At 38.2% G+C, this 16920-nt stretch overlaps 1 protein-coding gene across 3 annotated transcripts in view; it reads right to left on the bottom strand.

Annotated features, from left to right (window-relative positions):
• Positions 1-15852, bottom strand: part of CDIN1 (CDAN1 interacting nuclease 1) — a 206722-nt gene extending 190870 nt beyond the window's left edge. The window contains exon 1 of one of the 3 annotated variants that reach the window (XM_045815986.2): positions 15078-15852. In XM_045815986.2, the coding sequence (XP_045671942.1) occupies positions 15078-15178 (101 nt within the window). In that variant the 5' untranslated portion in view covers positions 15179-15852. The remainder of the gene's footprint in view (positions 1-15077) is intronic. The other 2 variants (XM_087859218.1, XM_045815979.2) reach the window with 2 other exon arrangements.
• Between the last annotated feature and the right edge of the window lie 1068 nt (positions 15853-16920).

The following is a 16920-nucleotide window of genomic DNA, read 5'->3' as shown; positions in this document are numbered from 1 at the left end:
AATTTTTCCTTTTATGTACAGCAGGAAAAACCTTAAAAATATTTTATATCACGTAATATTCTAATGTAAATGCATTAGTGGATGCATTTCAAAGGAACTTTCAAGGGAATAACCAGTCTCTAAATCATCTAAACCTTTTAAGACAATAATTCATGAGAGGTCTCTTAATTATAATCTAGATAAAGGTACAAACTACTTAAAAATTCTTCTGACAGTTCCAAAGTTAGATAACAAGAGTTCAACTTGTCAAAGAAATAAACCTCTTAAAAGAAGATATATTTTCATTTCCAAGGTTATATATGTCAGCTGTCTTTTCTTTAAGCCATAAGAACATTTTTATTTTTAGCTATGGCTTATCTGTGGAACAGAAAATAATAGCACACTCATACCTTTCACTCAGAAACAGTAAACTTTATAAATAAACAGACAAACTTACCACAACTAAACAGATAGCTGAGATTTGAGGAAACGGGGTAGTGTTAAAGAGCTAAACAACTTGCTATAAATAAGCTCCTGAAAATGCTAAAAATTAAAAAAAAAAAGTGCCAGACGCCCATTTAGCCAATAGCTAGGTAGGCTCTGAAGTACCCACAATCAGCATAAGCTCTGCCATTCACCTCAACCTTGACCTCAAGATTAAGCTCACTTTTATTGCGCACAAAGGTCACCTGTATTAGGTCAAAATTCAAAGTCCCTTGTCAGAAAAGGTTGATATATTCCAACCTTTCCTTCTCTATGCATCAAATTTTTCATGGTAAAGTCATATTCAGCAGACAGTATATTCAGCAATTTATTGTGCCATTGTAATACAGTGCAGAATACAATTGTCCAAAAAGCTATAACATGAATAAAATATTTTTCATGACAATGTGCCAAATCTAGACTCCTTACACACCCTTAACAGATGAAATAAAACTAACCAAGTCTCGTTTTCACACTTCAGAAGAGTTATAAGGCATGGTCCTCAAACTACAATCCCTAGTACAATTATGACGTTCCCATTACCTTTGGCTACAGGCACTATTTTTCAGAGTATCATTCAAATTTTTAAGTATTATTTTATTATTATTATTACTATTATTATTATTATTTTTAAACACAATGATTTCTAACCAGTTTTAATACCTTTATTCCAATCTGGTCTAAGTAGCTTAAGTGAAGTACGAAGTAGTTCTAAACCTAAAAGCCTATTCTCAACCTAGAGCCTAGAAGATATGCTCTACAATGAACAGAATAGAAAAGGAAGGGGAAGAATTGCTATCTTGCCCAATTCATTATTATTGCAATGATATGATCAGCAGAACTGCACAAATAAGATAAATTAAGCAAATTCTTTGCAGGCAGCATTTTAGAATACACTGCAATTAATAATAACCAAAGCCTTAAGGGGCAACATATCTATTTTCTTTAAAAAGTTTATGCACTTTCTTTGTATTTACCATAAGGTCTTTTCATAATCAGTATTAGTAGCATCAATAGATTTTAAGATTGTTTAAAAAGCACTCATTCTTCAAATTTATTAATATGTATATTGAACACTAAAACCAGTGTTCACACTCATGTTATGATCTGGAGTATCCCACAAAATCTCCATGTCCTGGAAGACTTACGGCTGAACTCACATGATTACTGGACTCCAGCTCCTTCCTGGTGGCAGAACCCTGACTCCAAAATGGGTGTTCATCCTAATATCTTTCATAAATTCATAACCACCTTGCTATCAAGGTGGGGCAGAAATGTAAAAGAGATTCCAGAATATAGGAGTTTATATTTGAGGAGTAATTAGACAAGAAAATACTTAAAAATTTTCAGGTTTTAACATTCCCACTTACTCTGGGGTGGGGGAGAGGAGAATCAACCTAAACCTACATATCCTCATCTGTCATCCCAAAAAAATATCCCATCTTGGTTGCCACTATCACCTAAGGACTTTACTGATATTGACTAAAAGTAGGTTTCTTATTATCCTGGGAGTAAATGAAAAACACTTTGGAAACCTAGAAAATAAAGGGTCTGCTTTTAGGTAAAATTTTTTCAGTTCTGACATCCTCAGCCCAATTATTATGAGCATAAATACCATTGCAATGAGCATCCTTAAATCAATAACGGTAACAATAACAGAAACAGCAAGTATTTATTCAGCATAGTATTAGCAACTATGCTACTCATTTTATATGTACTACCTCGTTTCAAGTTCATAACAATCCCATTTTATAAGTAAGGCATCAAGACATGAAGAAAGTTACCAAGGTCACCCAGCAAGTAAGTCATGAAGCCAGAATTCATAGGTCTATTTCCAGAACCAAGCGTTTTAAGCCAATTTATAAAATTGCCTTTACAACAAAAAACTGAACCGCCTCCTGGAGTTCCCAATAATGGGTTTTGCTCCTATCGATTTATAAAATAATTAACCATAAGCAGAGAGAGCTAATAGAGCACCCAAGGTCAAGCAGAGGCTATGACAACTCTACCAAACTCAATACCACCTGCCCAGCCCACTCATGGGGGCCTATCCCCACAAAGAATTTCTCTTGTTATTCTAAAATTTACATATTCGTGCCTAATGTTGTTAATTTTATTATCCATTTGTTTTAGCTGTACACTGTCATATTACTTTATTACTAACACTTTAAATGTAGAAAAGAAACACATTTGAACATGTGATAATTGAGTCTTTATAAAATTGTACTAAATCAAATTATAATCAACTGGGTATCTTCCCATTTGTTTTTCATTATAATTATAGAGACGCTTTATTTTCTTTGTATACTGGAGTAACTGCCAACTGAAGATGTAACAGCTAAGCTTGAAGTTTCTCAAAAAAATAATTTCTGACATGATAAACCCTCAGGTATACCATTGGAACATTTCCAAATTCCTAGACAGAGTAAAGAATCACTGTAATATCCCTAAAGTTAGCTAATTAATCTATTTTGAAAGGAATCAATTTTCCTTGAATGAGACATACATATATGGCTTTTTTTCTTTTTTAACCAAGCAGCATTTTCGTCAGGTCAGGTCAATCAAATGTCCATTATGATATGTATCATAATACCAACGATATTATGTACTGCTCAGGCTCAAAACTGGCATTCTAGTTCCCACATTAACTATTGTGGGAAAAAATATATATGTATCCTCTCTTTGGACAAAAAAAAGGGGGGGATAGCCCAACAAAAATATTATAAGAATAAATGAAATACAGACATAAGCATTTTGAGTCCTTTTAGGAAAAAAGCTATAAACAGACCAGAATAAACTGGACTGAGAAAATTCTGGAAACGTGAAAGTCTCCAATTGGTGATGGTATGCAGTAGTGTGGGGGGGCTTAAGAAATGCCTTTGCTGTCAGTGGGGAGAGCCCAGGTTTGTCGCAAGTTAGCCGATCTCTGTGGTGTAAACACTCCCACCTTGACTGATTTTCAGCTACTGGATGTGAGGTCACAGTTTATGTAGAGTCAGGAAAAGATACTTATCATCAGCTCTCACAAGCCAGAAAGAGCCAGCTCCAGCACCCACTGGCTGTGGGCCAAATTCAGCCCACAGACTTGTCCTGTTTGGCCAGGAAACCATTGGCCCACAGTGTCTTTAAAAACGCCAACAAATTGACAACATTTAAAACTCAGAATATTTTTTCTAAAAAGTGAGATATAGAGAGCTGCTCTCCAGAGATTAAAAGACCCTACGGCATGGGGCCCGCATTCCTGCATGGTGACAGATGGCTGGCATAAGGTGGCAGCTGCCTCGTTAGTCCCCACGAACCACCGTCCTTTCCCTTTGCCACAATGCCACCCAGACCAGCTTCATTCATTCACTCCTTGTTGGTACCTGCCTTGCCCCTCAAGAGACAGGAATCTGAGATCTCCAGCTAAAGAGCGTAAAGGGAGACTTTTACCTCCAGCTGTGTGACTTTGTTCAAATCTCTGGGTGGCACACCTCCCTCGGTTTCTGCATCAACAACATTAACTGATTTGACTAGATGATCGCTCATTCTAGAAGTCACTGAATCTAAAATATGCAGGTTCCTCTGGAGAAACTTTTGTGATTTGCTCCAAAAGAGTCTTCAACATGTCTACCACAGTGCAAATAAAAATTCAAATGTTATAAACTGGAGGTTAAATGTATTTTATTTTTATATGTGCATTTTAGTTGGCCTTAGGAAATAAAAATCCAGATAAAGTTGACTTCTCCAGTTAAGAAATGATGTTTGTGAGCTATTTGTTACATCTAGACTGTAAGGGTCTGTGAGGTTTTTTAATGCTATACAACGAAGAGAGTCTCTCGCAGCCCCAGTCCATTTACTATCTTAGCTAAATGGGGCTTGAAGTGCAAGTTAATTTCAAATTTTATTAGCTTTCCCTACCAATATTATCAGCAAAAACAAATAGCAGTGTAATATACCTTGAGCAAAAGATGATATCAGCTTGGAAGAGTTATAGACAGAAACAAAAAATAGAAAAAAATAATAATTTGCCAGTCTAATTTCAGAAGTGATTGTAGGACGATGCATTTAAATGATGCTTTACTCTCCCATGTCCCATCTACCAAGAAGGCTACCCTACAAAGAGCCTTATTCCCCTACTAGTCTTAAACACCATCTTATAAGTTAGAGAATCTCAGGAGTCTACGGTGTGGCAGGGGCACGAGTGACAAACCACAAACAGATTTCACTCTGTGTTTCTATTCATTCTGGCACTGGAGTTGGGTACCCACAGGATTCCTGGATTAAACATCCCCAGCTCTATCTGAGAGTAATCACGAATATTCAAGACAAACATAATTCATGAGTTTGTGGAGTATAAATCTGAATCTTTCATACCACCTGCCTGATTTGGGGAAGACCATGTCAGTTAGCTACTAAGTGAGCTTAGCCAAATACCTGCATCACAAAGCTTTAGACCTTTGCCATCCTCTCTAGTGCTAGCTGCGTGTTTGGGGATTCCAACAGTCATGAGGTGATAACCCTTGTAAATATCAAGGGCATGCTATGCCTCCTATTTCCTAAAACAGGATAAATACAAGATTAGAGTTTGTATTTCATCCTTTCTTGAGCCTGGAGCAAAGGACAAGTCTTAAGAATAATAAAAATAAATATATGAGAAATAGATGAGTTATGCTGGGGGGAGGGAAGGGTGAAAATGTACCATGTATTTTAAGTCTTAGTCTTGTATATGACTACTGCCCCCAGGACAACCTCAGAAAAAGCCCAAGCTTCATACAGAATCAGTCCAATTAGCAGGGGCCAGCACCTGGTCACGGAAAGACCCAGTACTTACTTATTTGACTGAATAACAGTATCAAAAAACATGACTCCACTTACTTTTTCCTTTGCTTGTACTGTTTTCTCCGATTCAAAATATTTATTCCCGTGGTCTTGAAGTTATTTCTCTAAGTTTAAAAATTTTCAAACATTTTAGCAGCTGAATATCAATATTGAAAACACATAAAGGAAATAAGTCTTAAGATATTTTAACATTTTACTTTGGATAGAAAATTGCAGACCTCTCCATTATCTCAATGATACTTCAGGTGTTTATCAGGTCATGATTTGAACACCACACTTAGGTTAAAAAACAAACAAAAAAACTTTACACACTGTCCTGAAACCAGAAGGAAGAGAAAAGATCAGCCCTCAGGCAACAGAAAGCGCTTGAAAAAGTTGACAATGTCCATCTTGTCACTGTTCTCTGGCAAGAAGGAAGCTTTGAGTTATGAAGAACTATTAACTCTTACATATGTTATCAAGATGCCTAAAAGGTAGGGATGGAAAGAAAGAGGAAAGAAAAGTAGAGACAGGTATGTAGTTCTCCAAAGTGGCCAAGAAAGGGTTGAACCTTTGACCAGCTATGTACTGCCTTTAATACATGAGGCACAGACTGCTCCATGCTGTTCTCGAAGCCCATAGAGCGATCAAACCATCCCAGAGCTGGCTGTCTGCTCTGTTCCCCTAAGAAATGGAAAGTCATCATTCAGTTAGAAGCTGCACACCAACACCTTTACTGTGTTCACTGTGTACCAGCTCATGGTAGAAGCAATCTGACAGCAAAAGAGAGAAAGACACCTTGAATTAAATATTTGAAAACATTTGCTTTCAGGAAAAAGCCAACTAAAAATAAAGGAAAATTTATTCTTTACCCATCTCCCATAGGATTTTCACACTGGTATATCACTTTTATATGTTAGGGTCACTTTTCCTACTTACTCTGGAAAAGTACTTGTATATTGATTGTTTTGTTTTTAAGGAAAATTCAACCAATATGGCAAAACTGCACAAAAGGTGTAAAAAAAACATACTGGTAAATTCAGTCAACATTTGCCGAAAGTCAAATAACGAGATAATGTTATCCTAAACATCTATTGAACGTTTTCCTCCTGGAGAGATACATAATTCCTCTTTATTGTGTCTGTAAACATTCTGATATGAGTTCTTACTTAGTAGACTAAAGTTTGATGCCTGAATATACTTTAAAATGAAGTCAATAATCTAATAACATGAAAATTTCCTCCCTCAAATAAGAAATAGAGTCAGCATGTGGGTTCTTCTCAAGATAACATTATCTGAGGTTTTCTCCAAATACTCCTTCGTAGAAATTCAAGCTTGTCTCACGTTTGCAACTATGCAAATCCAAAAAGGGCACAGACACCTGATCAAAGTGCAAGGTGCCATATCCTTAATAAAATAACCTTTCAGAAGAGTCTTTCAAGCTAGGCTACGATTCAACAACAAAATAAAAACCTGATACCTTATGAAATAAAAAAATCATATTTTAAAAGATGACTAAAGGAAATAACGTGAAATAATCATATTCTTTTCTGAGGCCACTTTTTAGGCCAATTTCTTTTCCAATTTGCCCTAAAGATCAATACAGAAATACTCCTAGATATATTTCCTAAGTATATGAGTACTGTTTTTGAAGGTCATGTAAATTAGTTATATTTCCTTAGCAAAACCACCAAACGAATTTCTAGCTTGATTAAAGGCTGACTTTCCCTCCCTTTATAAGCTTCTCTCACTCATTATTCTGGAACTCAGGTGCACCACAACTTTATCAAAAGAACAGAAAACTGGCCAAAAATTGAGTAGAAACTATCGTTCAACTGAGAGAACAAGGCGAATAGGAATAATCTTCCAATTTAAGTAAATTACTATTAATTATAGACTGCAATGTGCTACTGTAATTCTTAAAAATCAGTACATATGAGTTCAAAAGTTCGTTTTTTTTTTTTTTAATGACTGTATATATTACTATGAAAGATTCAAGACAAGTTTCTGATATCTGGGCTATATTCACCTAATGATTAAATCCATGTGTTCAGAGCCATATAATCAACTGATCAGTATCAAAGCATAATTTTGTTATATGTTTCAGAAGGTTAGTACTCAGACATTTCTTCTACTGTAGGCCATCTACTAAATTCTAATAATAACAGTAGTCATATTTACCATCCATTAAATACTTATCAGAACGTCTACACTATGCTACCTGTTGTACATGCCTTATTTTACTTAATCCTCACCCAGACTTAAGGAACTGAACGGCAAGAGGCAACACAGAGTTAAGAGTCTGCAGCCACACTCTGCCTGGGTTTGAATCCTGCTTCTTCTACTTCTTAGCCTTGGAGCTCTGTCCCTCCCCCCCTTTTTTTTTTAACAGATGAGGCGACTGTGACTCAGATAAAAGTGGCAACGCCAAGTCATTCCCCCAAAACAAATGGTTATAGGAATTAAAAAAACAACTGAATACAAGACTCCCCATGGGACAAGAGAACAGCTTAAAATGCATCACTTGAGGTGGGGGTAACATTATTCAAAAAAGGATAACTGTAGTCAACGGCAGCACCAAATTAAACTAAGCCACTCTGAACAAATGTAAAACTTAAATAAAAGTGTGCTTATCCCAAGCAAGTCTCTTAGCTACTCCACTCCTAACCAGACTGGACCCTAGGTCCACCATCAAGTACCACTAAGTTCTATCCCGACAAATACACAATAGAGCCAGCCCTGACTCCAGTTCTCAGATAAAAGTAGGCGCAGATCTCAAGAAAATGAACCAACTCTATTGGTTTATATACAGGGAGCCCAGACAAACACATTTTTACCTACTCCTTGTGAGATTTCTCTAGGAACAGCCTCATATGAGTAAATGGTTGCCTAGACAATGATGCAAGAGCATCCAAGATCCAGTAGATGTTGTGGGCTAAGACAAAAAACCATACTTAAGAATGGGGAGGGCACTCGTAGACACAGCGGAGCCAGGATCCCTAAGGGAAAAGATATAGCAGTAAGGTATAGACACTTATTTGCTTAGAGATGTACAGTATCAAGAGTTTGACTTCTGACTCGTTAGTACAGGCATAAATAGCAACCAAACAACTAATGCATGACAAGGGAACTCAGGGAAAAATTAAATTTGTGCCAAAGGGCTTAGTTTACCAGCAAAGGAGTTTCCAACCAAGGCCTATCTCCTCAACGAAACCCACCTGACTATACATACATGTACTAAATGTTCCACAAATCCCTTATGGATTCTGTGATTTTAATAATTTATAGCTACTAGATGTGTCTTAAATTCTTTCCTCAGACTACAAGTTATTAAAAAAAAATTTTTTTTAAGATTTTATTTATTTGACAGAGAGAGAGGGTACAAGCAGGGGAAGAAGCAGGGAGAGGGAGAAGCAGGCTCCCACTGAGCAGAGAGTCTGCCGCGGGGCTCGAGCCCGGCACCCTGAGATCATGACCTGAGCCAAAGGGAGATGCTGAACCAACTGAGCCACCCAGGGGCCCCAAGTTATTCAAAATTAATTACTACAATGTCCTATCTGTTTTCTAAAAAATACTCGAATAGTGCCACACACATAGTGAGCATGCAGCGAATTATTACAGACCAAATGCCATAAGAGGTGAATAAATTGCAAGTACCAGTGAAGATCACGAGCTGACCGTGAGATGGATTGTTTCACATGAAATGGTGGTAGTAGATGATATTAGTTGAAAGAGTATTCCAGTGAGAGAAATAGAAAATCACCATTAGGCAAATACCGTTAATAACAATTTCAAGCAAGCACCACTGATGGATGCTTATATCAACAGAAAAGTGTGATATGAGAAAAAGGATATTTGCATAGACTCAAAGCATATCCCCACAAGGTAATTATTGGAAAGGGAATAGTAGCAATTTTATAATGGAGAAACTTGGCAGACATGACACCTTAACCAAGTGAATAAGGTTAACCTTACCAGCAATAAGACACATAAAGTCATGCACCCCCTGATATGATGTACTGAGATGGGTACAACAGCACTTCTGGGGTATTTTTGTCAAAGAAGTTTACCCTCAATCTAATCACGAGAAAACATCAAGTACAAACTTAGGGGCATTCTACAAAATAATTGGCCAGTACTCTTCAAAACTGTCAAGATCAGAAAAGACAAAAAATAATGGTAAGGAATAGCCACCGACTAGAGGAGCCTAAGAAGACATGACAACTAAATCTAATATGTGATCCTGGAACAGAAAAGGGATGTTAGTGAAAAAACCAGCAAAAGTTCAAAACAGGACTATAGAGTAATTAACCGAACTACATTAAAATTAATTTCCTGATTTTTATAATTGTACTACGGTTATGTAAGATGTTAATACTAGGGGAACCTGTGTGAAGGGTATATGGGAACTCTCAAAGAATTACACACACACACACACACACGTATAATCGGGTACATATGTAGTGTTTAGACAGGAAAACAAAATGTAAAATATAACCTGATTGGGCTGGGGGCTTCTACCTGAATAAGGAGGTCCAGGAAATAAGCTGGAAGATGCAAATCAATGAATGACTACTCAGCAAGTACTTAAACACAGTATGCCCTATATTCTTGGGCCCAAAGGGTCCATTACCTATAAAACTGCAGAACAGAAAAGAATAGAATGAGGGTGAATTTTGAGTTGTACAATATTAGATATCATAAAGCCTTATCCCTTCATTTTAAATTAAAGTATTAAAAAACCAGAGTGGTTAAGGGGACTGCCCAGGCTCAACCCAGTGACTTGTAAAGATATACATTTGCAATTTCATTGAAAACAAAGAAGTCATGGATAAGAGAGGCTAGCAAGTAGAAGCCACAGTGAGTGTATGGGGTGTGGGGTGGGGATTAAGCTACATCTTTACCTTTGAGCATATACTAAAACACATTTCAGCTAGAGAGATTAAATAATTAAGAAGAAAGAATGCCATAAAGAATCTACAAGAAAATTTAGGTGAAGATTTAGTTTTCATGTCTTAGGACAGGATAGGACTTTCTCCACAAAAAAAGCATTAACTTAAAGTTAAGCATACAAAAAATTGAACAAGGGGCGCCTGGGTGGCTCAGTCAGTTAAGTGTCTGCCTTCAGCTCAGGTCACAATCTCAGGGTCCTGGTATCGAGCCCCACACCAGGCTCCCCACTCAGTGGGGAGTCTGCTTCTCCCTCCGCCTCTCCCCCACCCCTGCTCATGCTCTCACTCTCTCTCAAATAAATAAACAAACAAACAAATAAATAAATAAATAAATAAAATCTTTAAAAAGAATTTTAAAAAATAAAAAATAGAACAATATTTAAAAGCAAACAACTGGGAGAATATCTGCAACAGATATGACATGTAAAGGATCAACATCCTTAACATACGCAGATCACTAAACAATAACAAATCAATAAACAATAATAGCAAACACTCCAATGTAAAATTAGACAAAGGACAGCAGGCAGGTAATTCAAGAAGAAAGTTAAATGGTCAATAAACGACTGGGGAAATACACAATGCATAATAATAAAAAATGCAAATTAGAAAATGTCATTCTTGATCAATCATATTAAAGATTAAATAATGACACTCTTTAATGCTGGCCAAAGTTGTAGAGACAGATACTTCCATGCCCTCATAGTAACAGGATTAGTATGATCTTTTTCTTTTCTTTTTTCTTTTCTTTTTTTTTTTTTTCTTTTCTTTGAGAGGGAGAGAGGTGGGGAAAAGGAAGGAGAGAAGCAGAGGGAGAGGGAGAGAAACTTAAGCAGACTCCAGGCCTACCTCAGAGCCCAAGGGAGGGCGGGGGCTCCATCTCACAACCCGGAGATCATGACCTGAGCTGAAATCAAAGGAGTCGGACGCTAAGCCGACTGAGCCACCCAGGTGCCTCAGTATAATCTTCTTGATACTAGTTTGTCAATATACACCAAAATCCTTCAAACATACATATCCTTTGATTTGAAATAGCTCATGGTTGTCGAAGTATGGTCAATGGACTCCAATGGACTCCTGGAGTCCCTGAGACCCTCTCAGGGGTCTACAAAGTCAAAACTATTTTTATGGAAATAGTAAGACATGATTTGCCTTTTCCCCTGTGTGAAATTTGCATGGATGGTGCAAAAACAATAGTGGGTAAAACTGCCAGTCCCTACGCAGAACTCAAGGCCAGGCAAACGTTTCTAGGAGTCACTGTAAAGTTCACTGTAACACATTTGCAGGACCAAAAAAAAAAGGCCAGTTTCATATAAGAATATCTTAAGATCCACTTATTAATTTTATTAAATTTCAACCTTTGAATATGCATCCTTTCAACATTCTATATGACAAAGTAAGAAGCAAATACAAAGCACATCTACTGCATATCCAAGTATGACGGCTGACTCAAGGGAGAACACTTACATGATGGCTGGAGAGCTGAACTAGCCACTTTTTCCATGGGACACCATTTTTACTTGAATGAGCCATGAGCAAAGTATAATTATTTAGATTTGGGTATCTGGAAGACATTTTCTCAAAAATAACGCAAGCCTGTCACTTCAAAGAAAACAATTGATAATATTTGTTGCAATGATAAAATTTGAGCTTTCAAGGGAAAATTCAAATATTGGAAAACTCTGCACCCATCACCATAAGCTTGACAGTTTCAAATCTTACATACTTTTCTGATGAGATCAGTGGGGATATTGACGAACGTGATTTTTTGATACTGTATAATGAAAGGTGACAACATTTGGAAGATTTGCATAACTCACAACAATGCATGGATGATAAAAATCATGCATGGGTGAAAGATCCACTCAAAGTTCAAGACAGGCCTGTGGATTATAATATAACAGAGTGAAAGCTCCATGATACGGTTTCACATTCTACATTGCAATTAACCTTTGAGAAAATACCACTTGTTAGGTTTTATGTAGTAACAAAAATATCCACAATTACCTAAAACCCTATTAAACTAATCTTCTCTTTTCCAACTACATCTGTCTGAAGCTAGAGTTTCTTCATACTCTTTTATCAAAACAACATATTACAACAGGTTGAATACAGAAGCAGATGTCTTCCTTCTATTTAAGACGGCCACTAAAGAGATCTGCGAAAGTGTAGAACAATGCCATTTTCTCACTACTTTTTTGAAATGATGGTGATTAATCATAAAAATATGTTAACACAAAATGGGTTTATTACTGTCATTTTAAATAATAAGATTTTTTTAATTTCCCAATTTTAATTTATATTTTGGTAAATATCAACAGATGTAATCCACATAAACAAAACTTCTTTGGGGTCTTTGAGGATATAAGAGAGTATAAAGAGTATATATATACTTTGAGAATATAAAGAGATCTGGAAACCAAAAAGTTTAAAAACTACTGATACAGTCACTCTCAACATCTGTGAATCTAAAGCAAGAAAATAAACAGAAGACTTGGCATTATATACCAAGTGTTTCAGAAAATTAGAAAAACAAAACTTTTGATGTCCAATAATAAAGAAGTGGATGGTACATATGTAATATGGTATCATTTATTTGAAAAAAGTTGTGAAGAATTTTATGAGAAGTGCTCACAATATGTTAAGTAAGAACAGGAAGACCTACAAACTATATTAATACGGACAGTATTACACTGAAAAAAAGACTACGAGGAAATATATAAAATGTTAAAAGAAATTTTCTGGGCCATGCAGTTATGAATAATTTTTGTTTTCTTTACTAAGCATGCACAACTTTTAAAATCAGGAAAATAAAATTTTTAGCAACTTTTAAAAAACATTTCCATACTGGGGCACCTGGGTGGCTCAGTCTGTTAAGCCTCTGACTTTTGATTTCGGCTCCGGTCATGATCTCGGGATGGGGAGATCTCGAGCCCTGAGTGAGGCTCTGCACTGGGCGGGTGTAGTCACCTTGGGATTTTCTCTCTCCCTCTCCCTCTGATCCCCCCACCCCTGCTCGTGCACATGCTCTCTCTCTCACACACAAATAAATAAAATCTTAAAAACAAAAACAAAACCATTTCAGTACTTTGATTTTCTTTAGAAAATCAGTGTATGTGAATGCCACCAAAAAATAATTGTCACTGTTATTATTATTAATATGAACACTAATCAAGGCAGCGTAGTGTAGAATTCTGAACTGAAAGTCAAGAAACCTGTATTCTACACTGTTTTACCTTTAAACATCTCTGGGATTTTGACAAGGCACTTAACCTATTTGAACCACCAGAAATTATCTATGAGGTCCTTACCTAAATGACTCTCTAGTAAAATGAACTATCAAATCTAAAGGTCGTTCAAGGCCTTTGCGACAACCACCTATTGTAAAACAGAGCCATAATGAAAACTGTGAAGTCAACTCCAAAAATCACAATTATCAGAATTTCCACTCATGCTGCTAACTGACCCTTAAACCCTTCTTTTGCAGAACAGTAGTACAGACTCTAAATAAAGTTTCCAGTGGGAGAAGAGTTAGTTATTCCCTGAATGGTATTTGAGAAAATTGACAAATATTTGGTCATATCATAAATAAGGGGGGGAAAAGTGCAGAAGAGAATAGGCAAGAGAGCGTGGTGCCCCAAACGAAGGGAATCTTTCATTAGTGTACTTCGTAAGTCCTGCATAAGCATATGGGGAGGTTGCCTCTTATGGAGATGAGGAGGTGAAAAGGGGAAAAAAAAAAAAAAAAAGAAAGAGATAAAGAGAAGAAGGTGGGGAAGAAGAGGAGAGGAAAAGGGAGAGGAAAAGAGAAGCAAAAATACAGTAGTAATATGAGAACATAACAAGAGCAGAAGATCTAAATGTATGCCCCATCTTCAAACTGCCCAGAAAAATCTACCTATTCTCTCAGCTAACCAGCCTTCCCCCATTTCATTGTTCATTAGCAGAGTCACCAAGAGTTAATGAAAGAAAATTAAATTCCAATTTGTCAATTTTGTTCCTTATTAGCAAGTCTGATAAAAATCTTAAAAACAATAAAAGAAAAAAATATTGTCTTTAATTATATCTGGATATTAAAAACATTTTATAGATGAGGAAAACTGACTCCTTCAAAAAAAATTGAGGTCATAAAAGACCTTTACTCTTTCTTCAATTTGTACTTTATTAATACCAATTATCCAAAAATCTCTTTCTTCAAGAAAACACTTCTTTGGTGTTATCTGTGTAAGGGTGGGAAGTATGAAATACACCTGGAATGCATATATATATATATATAGAGAGAGAGAGAGAGAGTTGTTAAAATGGCCAATCTTGACCCAAGAGTGGAATTCCTAGGGCACCAGTCTCGCTGACTGGACTGAGAACACTTGAGATCACTTCATCGCTTTAGAGGGTCAAAGCTGAACAGTAGGAGGCCCCTTTAGGCCTGTGTCTCCTGTTTGTTTCCAGGGGCCAACTGAAAAGGGTCTTCCATTTCCTCCTTCTGAATCTAGAATTCTATTTCCACTTTGAGAGGGCCTTGCCACCTATCATTCATTCCTAGTATCTGTCAATTAACCAGGCATTTATGAAGCGCCTACTATGTGCAGCCATCACCTAGAACACACCAAGTTTTCAATACACGTGTGTGAACTTGAATTTAATTTCAAGGCCTTGGGAGGCTGCCAGGGATTCTTCCATTTCAGAGTCTCCTGTGGAAGACAGGTGAAAGAAGAAACCTTTTCACATCCTGGATCTCCCAACACCAGACACTCTTGTTCCTCCCCGCTCATGTGTGACACGTGGCTCCTAAGCGCCGGCTGGGATGCCCAGGCACAGCTGCTGCGGGCAAGGGGCTGTGCGACTGGAGAGACGGACACTTACCTGGGGAACCTCTGCTTCAGCTTCCTCAGGCTCTGCCTGGTGGGCGGCACAGACACTAGGCACTGGGCTATCTCGTCGTACTGGGCTTTGGTCAGTATCATGTTGGGCCAGGGACTGGAAAGTGGCGGGGACAAGGAAAACACACCCTGGGCTCCGGCAGCCTTGGTGCCGGGAGACGACGGGTGGGCACACAGCGGCACGGCGCTGGGTCCTAGTCTTTTTTGGCTTGTTCCTATACCCCCTTCACCACTAGCTGCACAGCTTAGGCTTCACCCGGCAGCTCGGCGGCGGGGGGCGGGCTGTGGACCCAATTGCCCTACCTTGGCTTTCTGAGCAACCGCAGTGGGCCCGACCGAAGGCAACCGGCCGCCATGATAGTTAAGGGCAAAACAACCAGGAAGTAGCTGCCGTCAGCAGAGGTGGCGCCTAAATCTCGGCGGGCTGGTGTTTAGGCTGCGTCCACCTGGGATCAACCTGGTTTGTTCGCGGAATTCACACTCTCCCAGCTACCAGAAGTTAGGAAGTCCTAGCGCACAAACCGAGCGGCAGAACACAAAGGTGCCCCACGATCCTTAAGCTAGAGCCCCGGGAAGCGACTGGTTGGGCGCGCGGTTTGAATACGCTTCCAGACGCGCCGTTTTAGCGCCGCTCCAATCGGAGGCCAACAAAGGAAGTCCTCTTCAAAGTTTCTCCGTCCTCTGCGAGCAGGATCCTGGCAGTTAATCCGCACTGGGACAGCTGTGGACATATAGCTTGGCTTGTGTTGAGAAGTCCGACAACTTCTGCGGCTCTCGTGGAAGGCACTTTTGGTCATGTTGGGAAACAGAGTAGAAAACAAATCCGACATCATCAAACAGCCCACAGTAAAGCATATCACTCTCACTTCCCAGAGTTAGGCGCTTATTGACTGAAATCAATTCGTACTCCTTTTTGTATCTTGACCTCTCCGAAAATAGTAGGCGCTCAAGAAATGCTTGGAGAAATGAGTTGCTGAATGCATTCCTGTTTTCTTGAGGTGTTGTAATAGATCTCAGCCCTCCTGAGGCAATTTCTTAGGACATTAGCCCTTTAATTCCTTTTTAAAAATCTGGTTCTGGTTCGGGTTGCGTGGGTGGCTCAGTGGGTTAAACATCTGCCTTCAGCTCAGGTCATGATCGGGGTCCTGGGAAGGAACCACACATTGGCTCCCTGCTCAGGGGGGAGACTGCTCTCTCTCCTCTTGCCTCTGCCCCCCACTGGTGTGCGCGGGCGCTCTCTCTCTCTCTCTCTCTCATAAATAAACTCTTTTAAAAAAAAAAAATCCGGTCTTTAAAAGGCCATGTGTTGTGTCTCTTATCAAATTTTAACATTTTAGGAGAAGAAAAGGTGTTTCCATTTTAAAGTGGTCTTTTTTTTTTAATCTGGAATAAGGCCTGGGTTGGAAATTTAGCTTAGATATGCTTTCTTGAATAAATGTCTTAATCCATCTAAGCTTTAGTTCCTTTGTCTGTAAAACTGATTTTTAATTCATGGCCTAAGAGCGTGTTACTTTTTGTTGTAGTAATTAAGCATTAAGTAATTAAGCATTAAGCATTAACTTAGTACAGGGAACAGATAAATTCCTTAGCCTAGTGTCCGGCAGATAGTCTGTGTAGGATAAATAGCCTTTGTAAGACCACTTGACAATGATAGGTCACATGGACTTGGCTGTTGACCAGGTATTGTTTGTTCTCCACACATTGATTGACTCACTTAGTCTTCATAATTTCCTATGAAGCAGGTACTATCGCCATTATCATCCTCCCTTTTGTGCAAGGTGAATAAACTGAGGCACGGAAAGTTTAGGTAACTTTCCCAGGGGTCA

The sequence above is a fragment of the Ursus americanus genome, chromosome 36 (assembly GCF_024610735.1).
Source record: "Ursus americanus isolate L20-20 chromosome 36, mUrsAme1.1.p, whole genome shotgun sequence".
NCBI classification, from domain to species: domain Eukaryota; kingdom Metazoa; phylum Chordata; class Mammalia; order Carnivora; family Ursidae; genus Ursus; species Ursus americanus.
The sequence above is the reverse complement of the archived record's forward strand: the minus strand, read 5'-3'. Positions and strand labels throughout refer to the sequence as shown.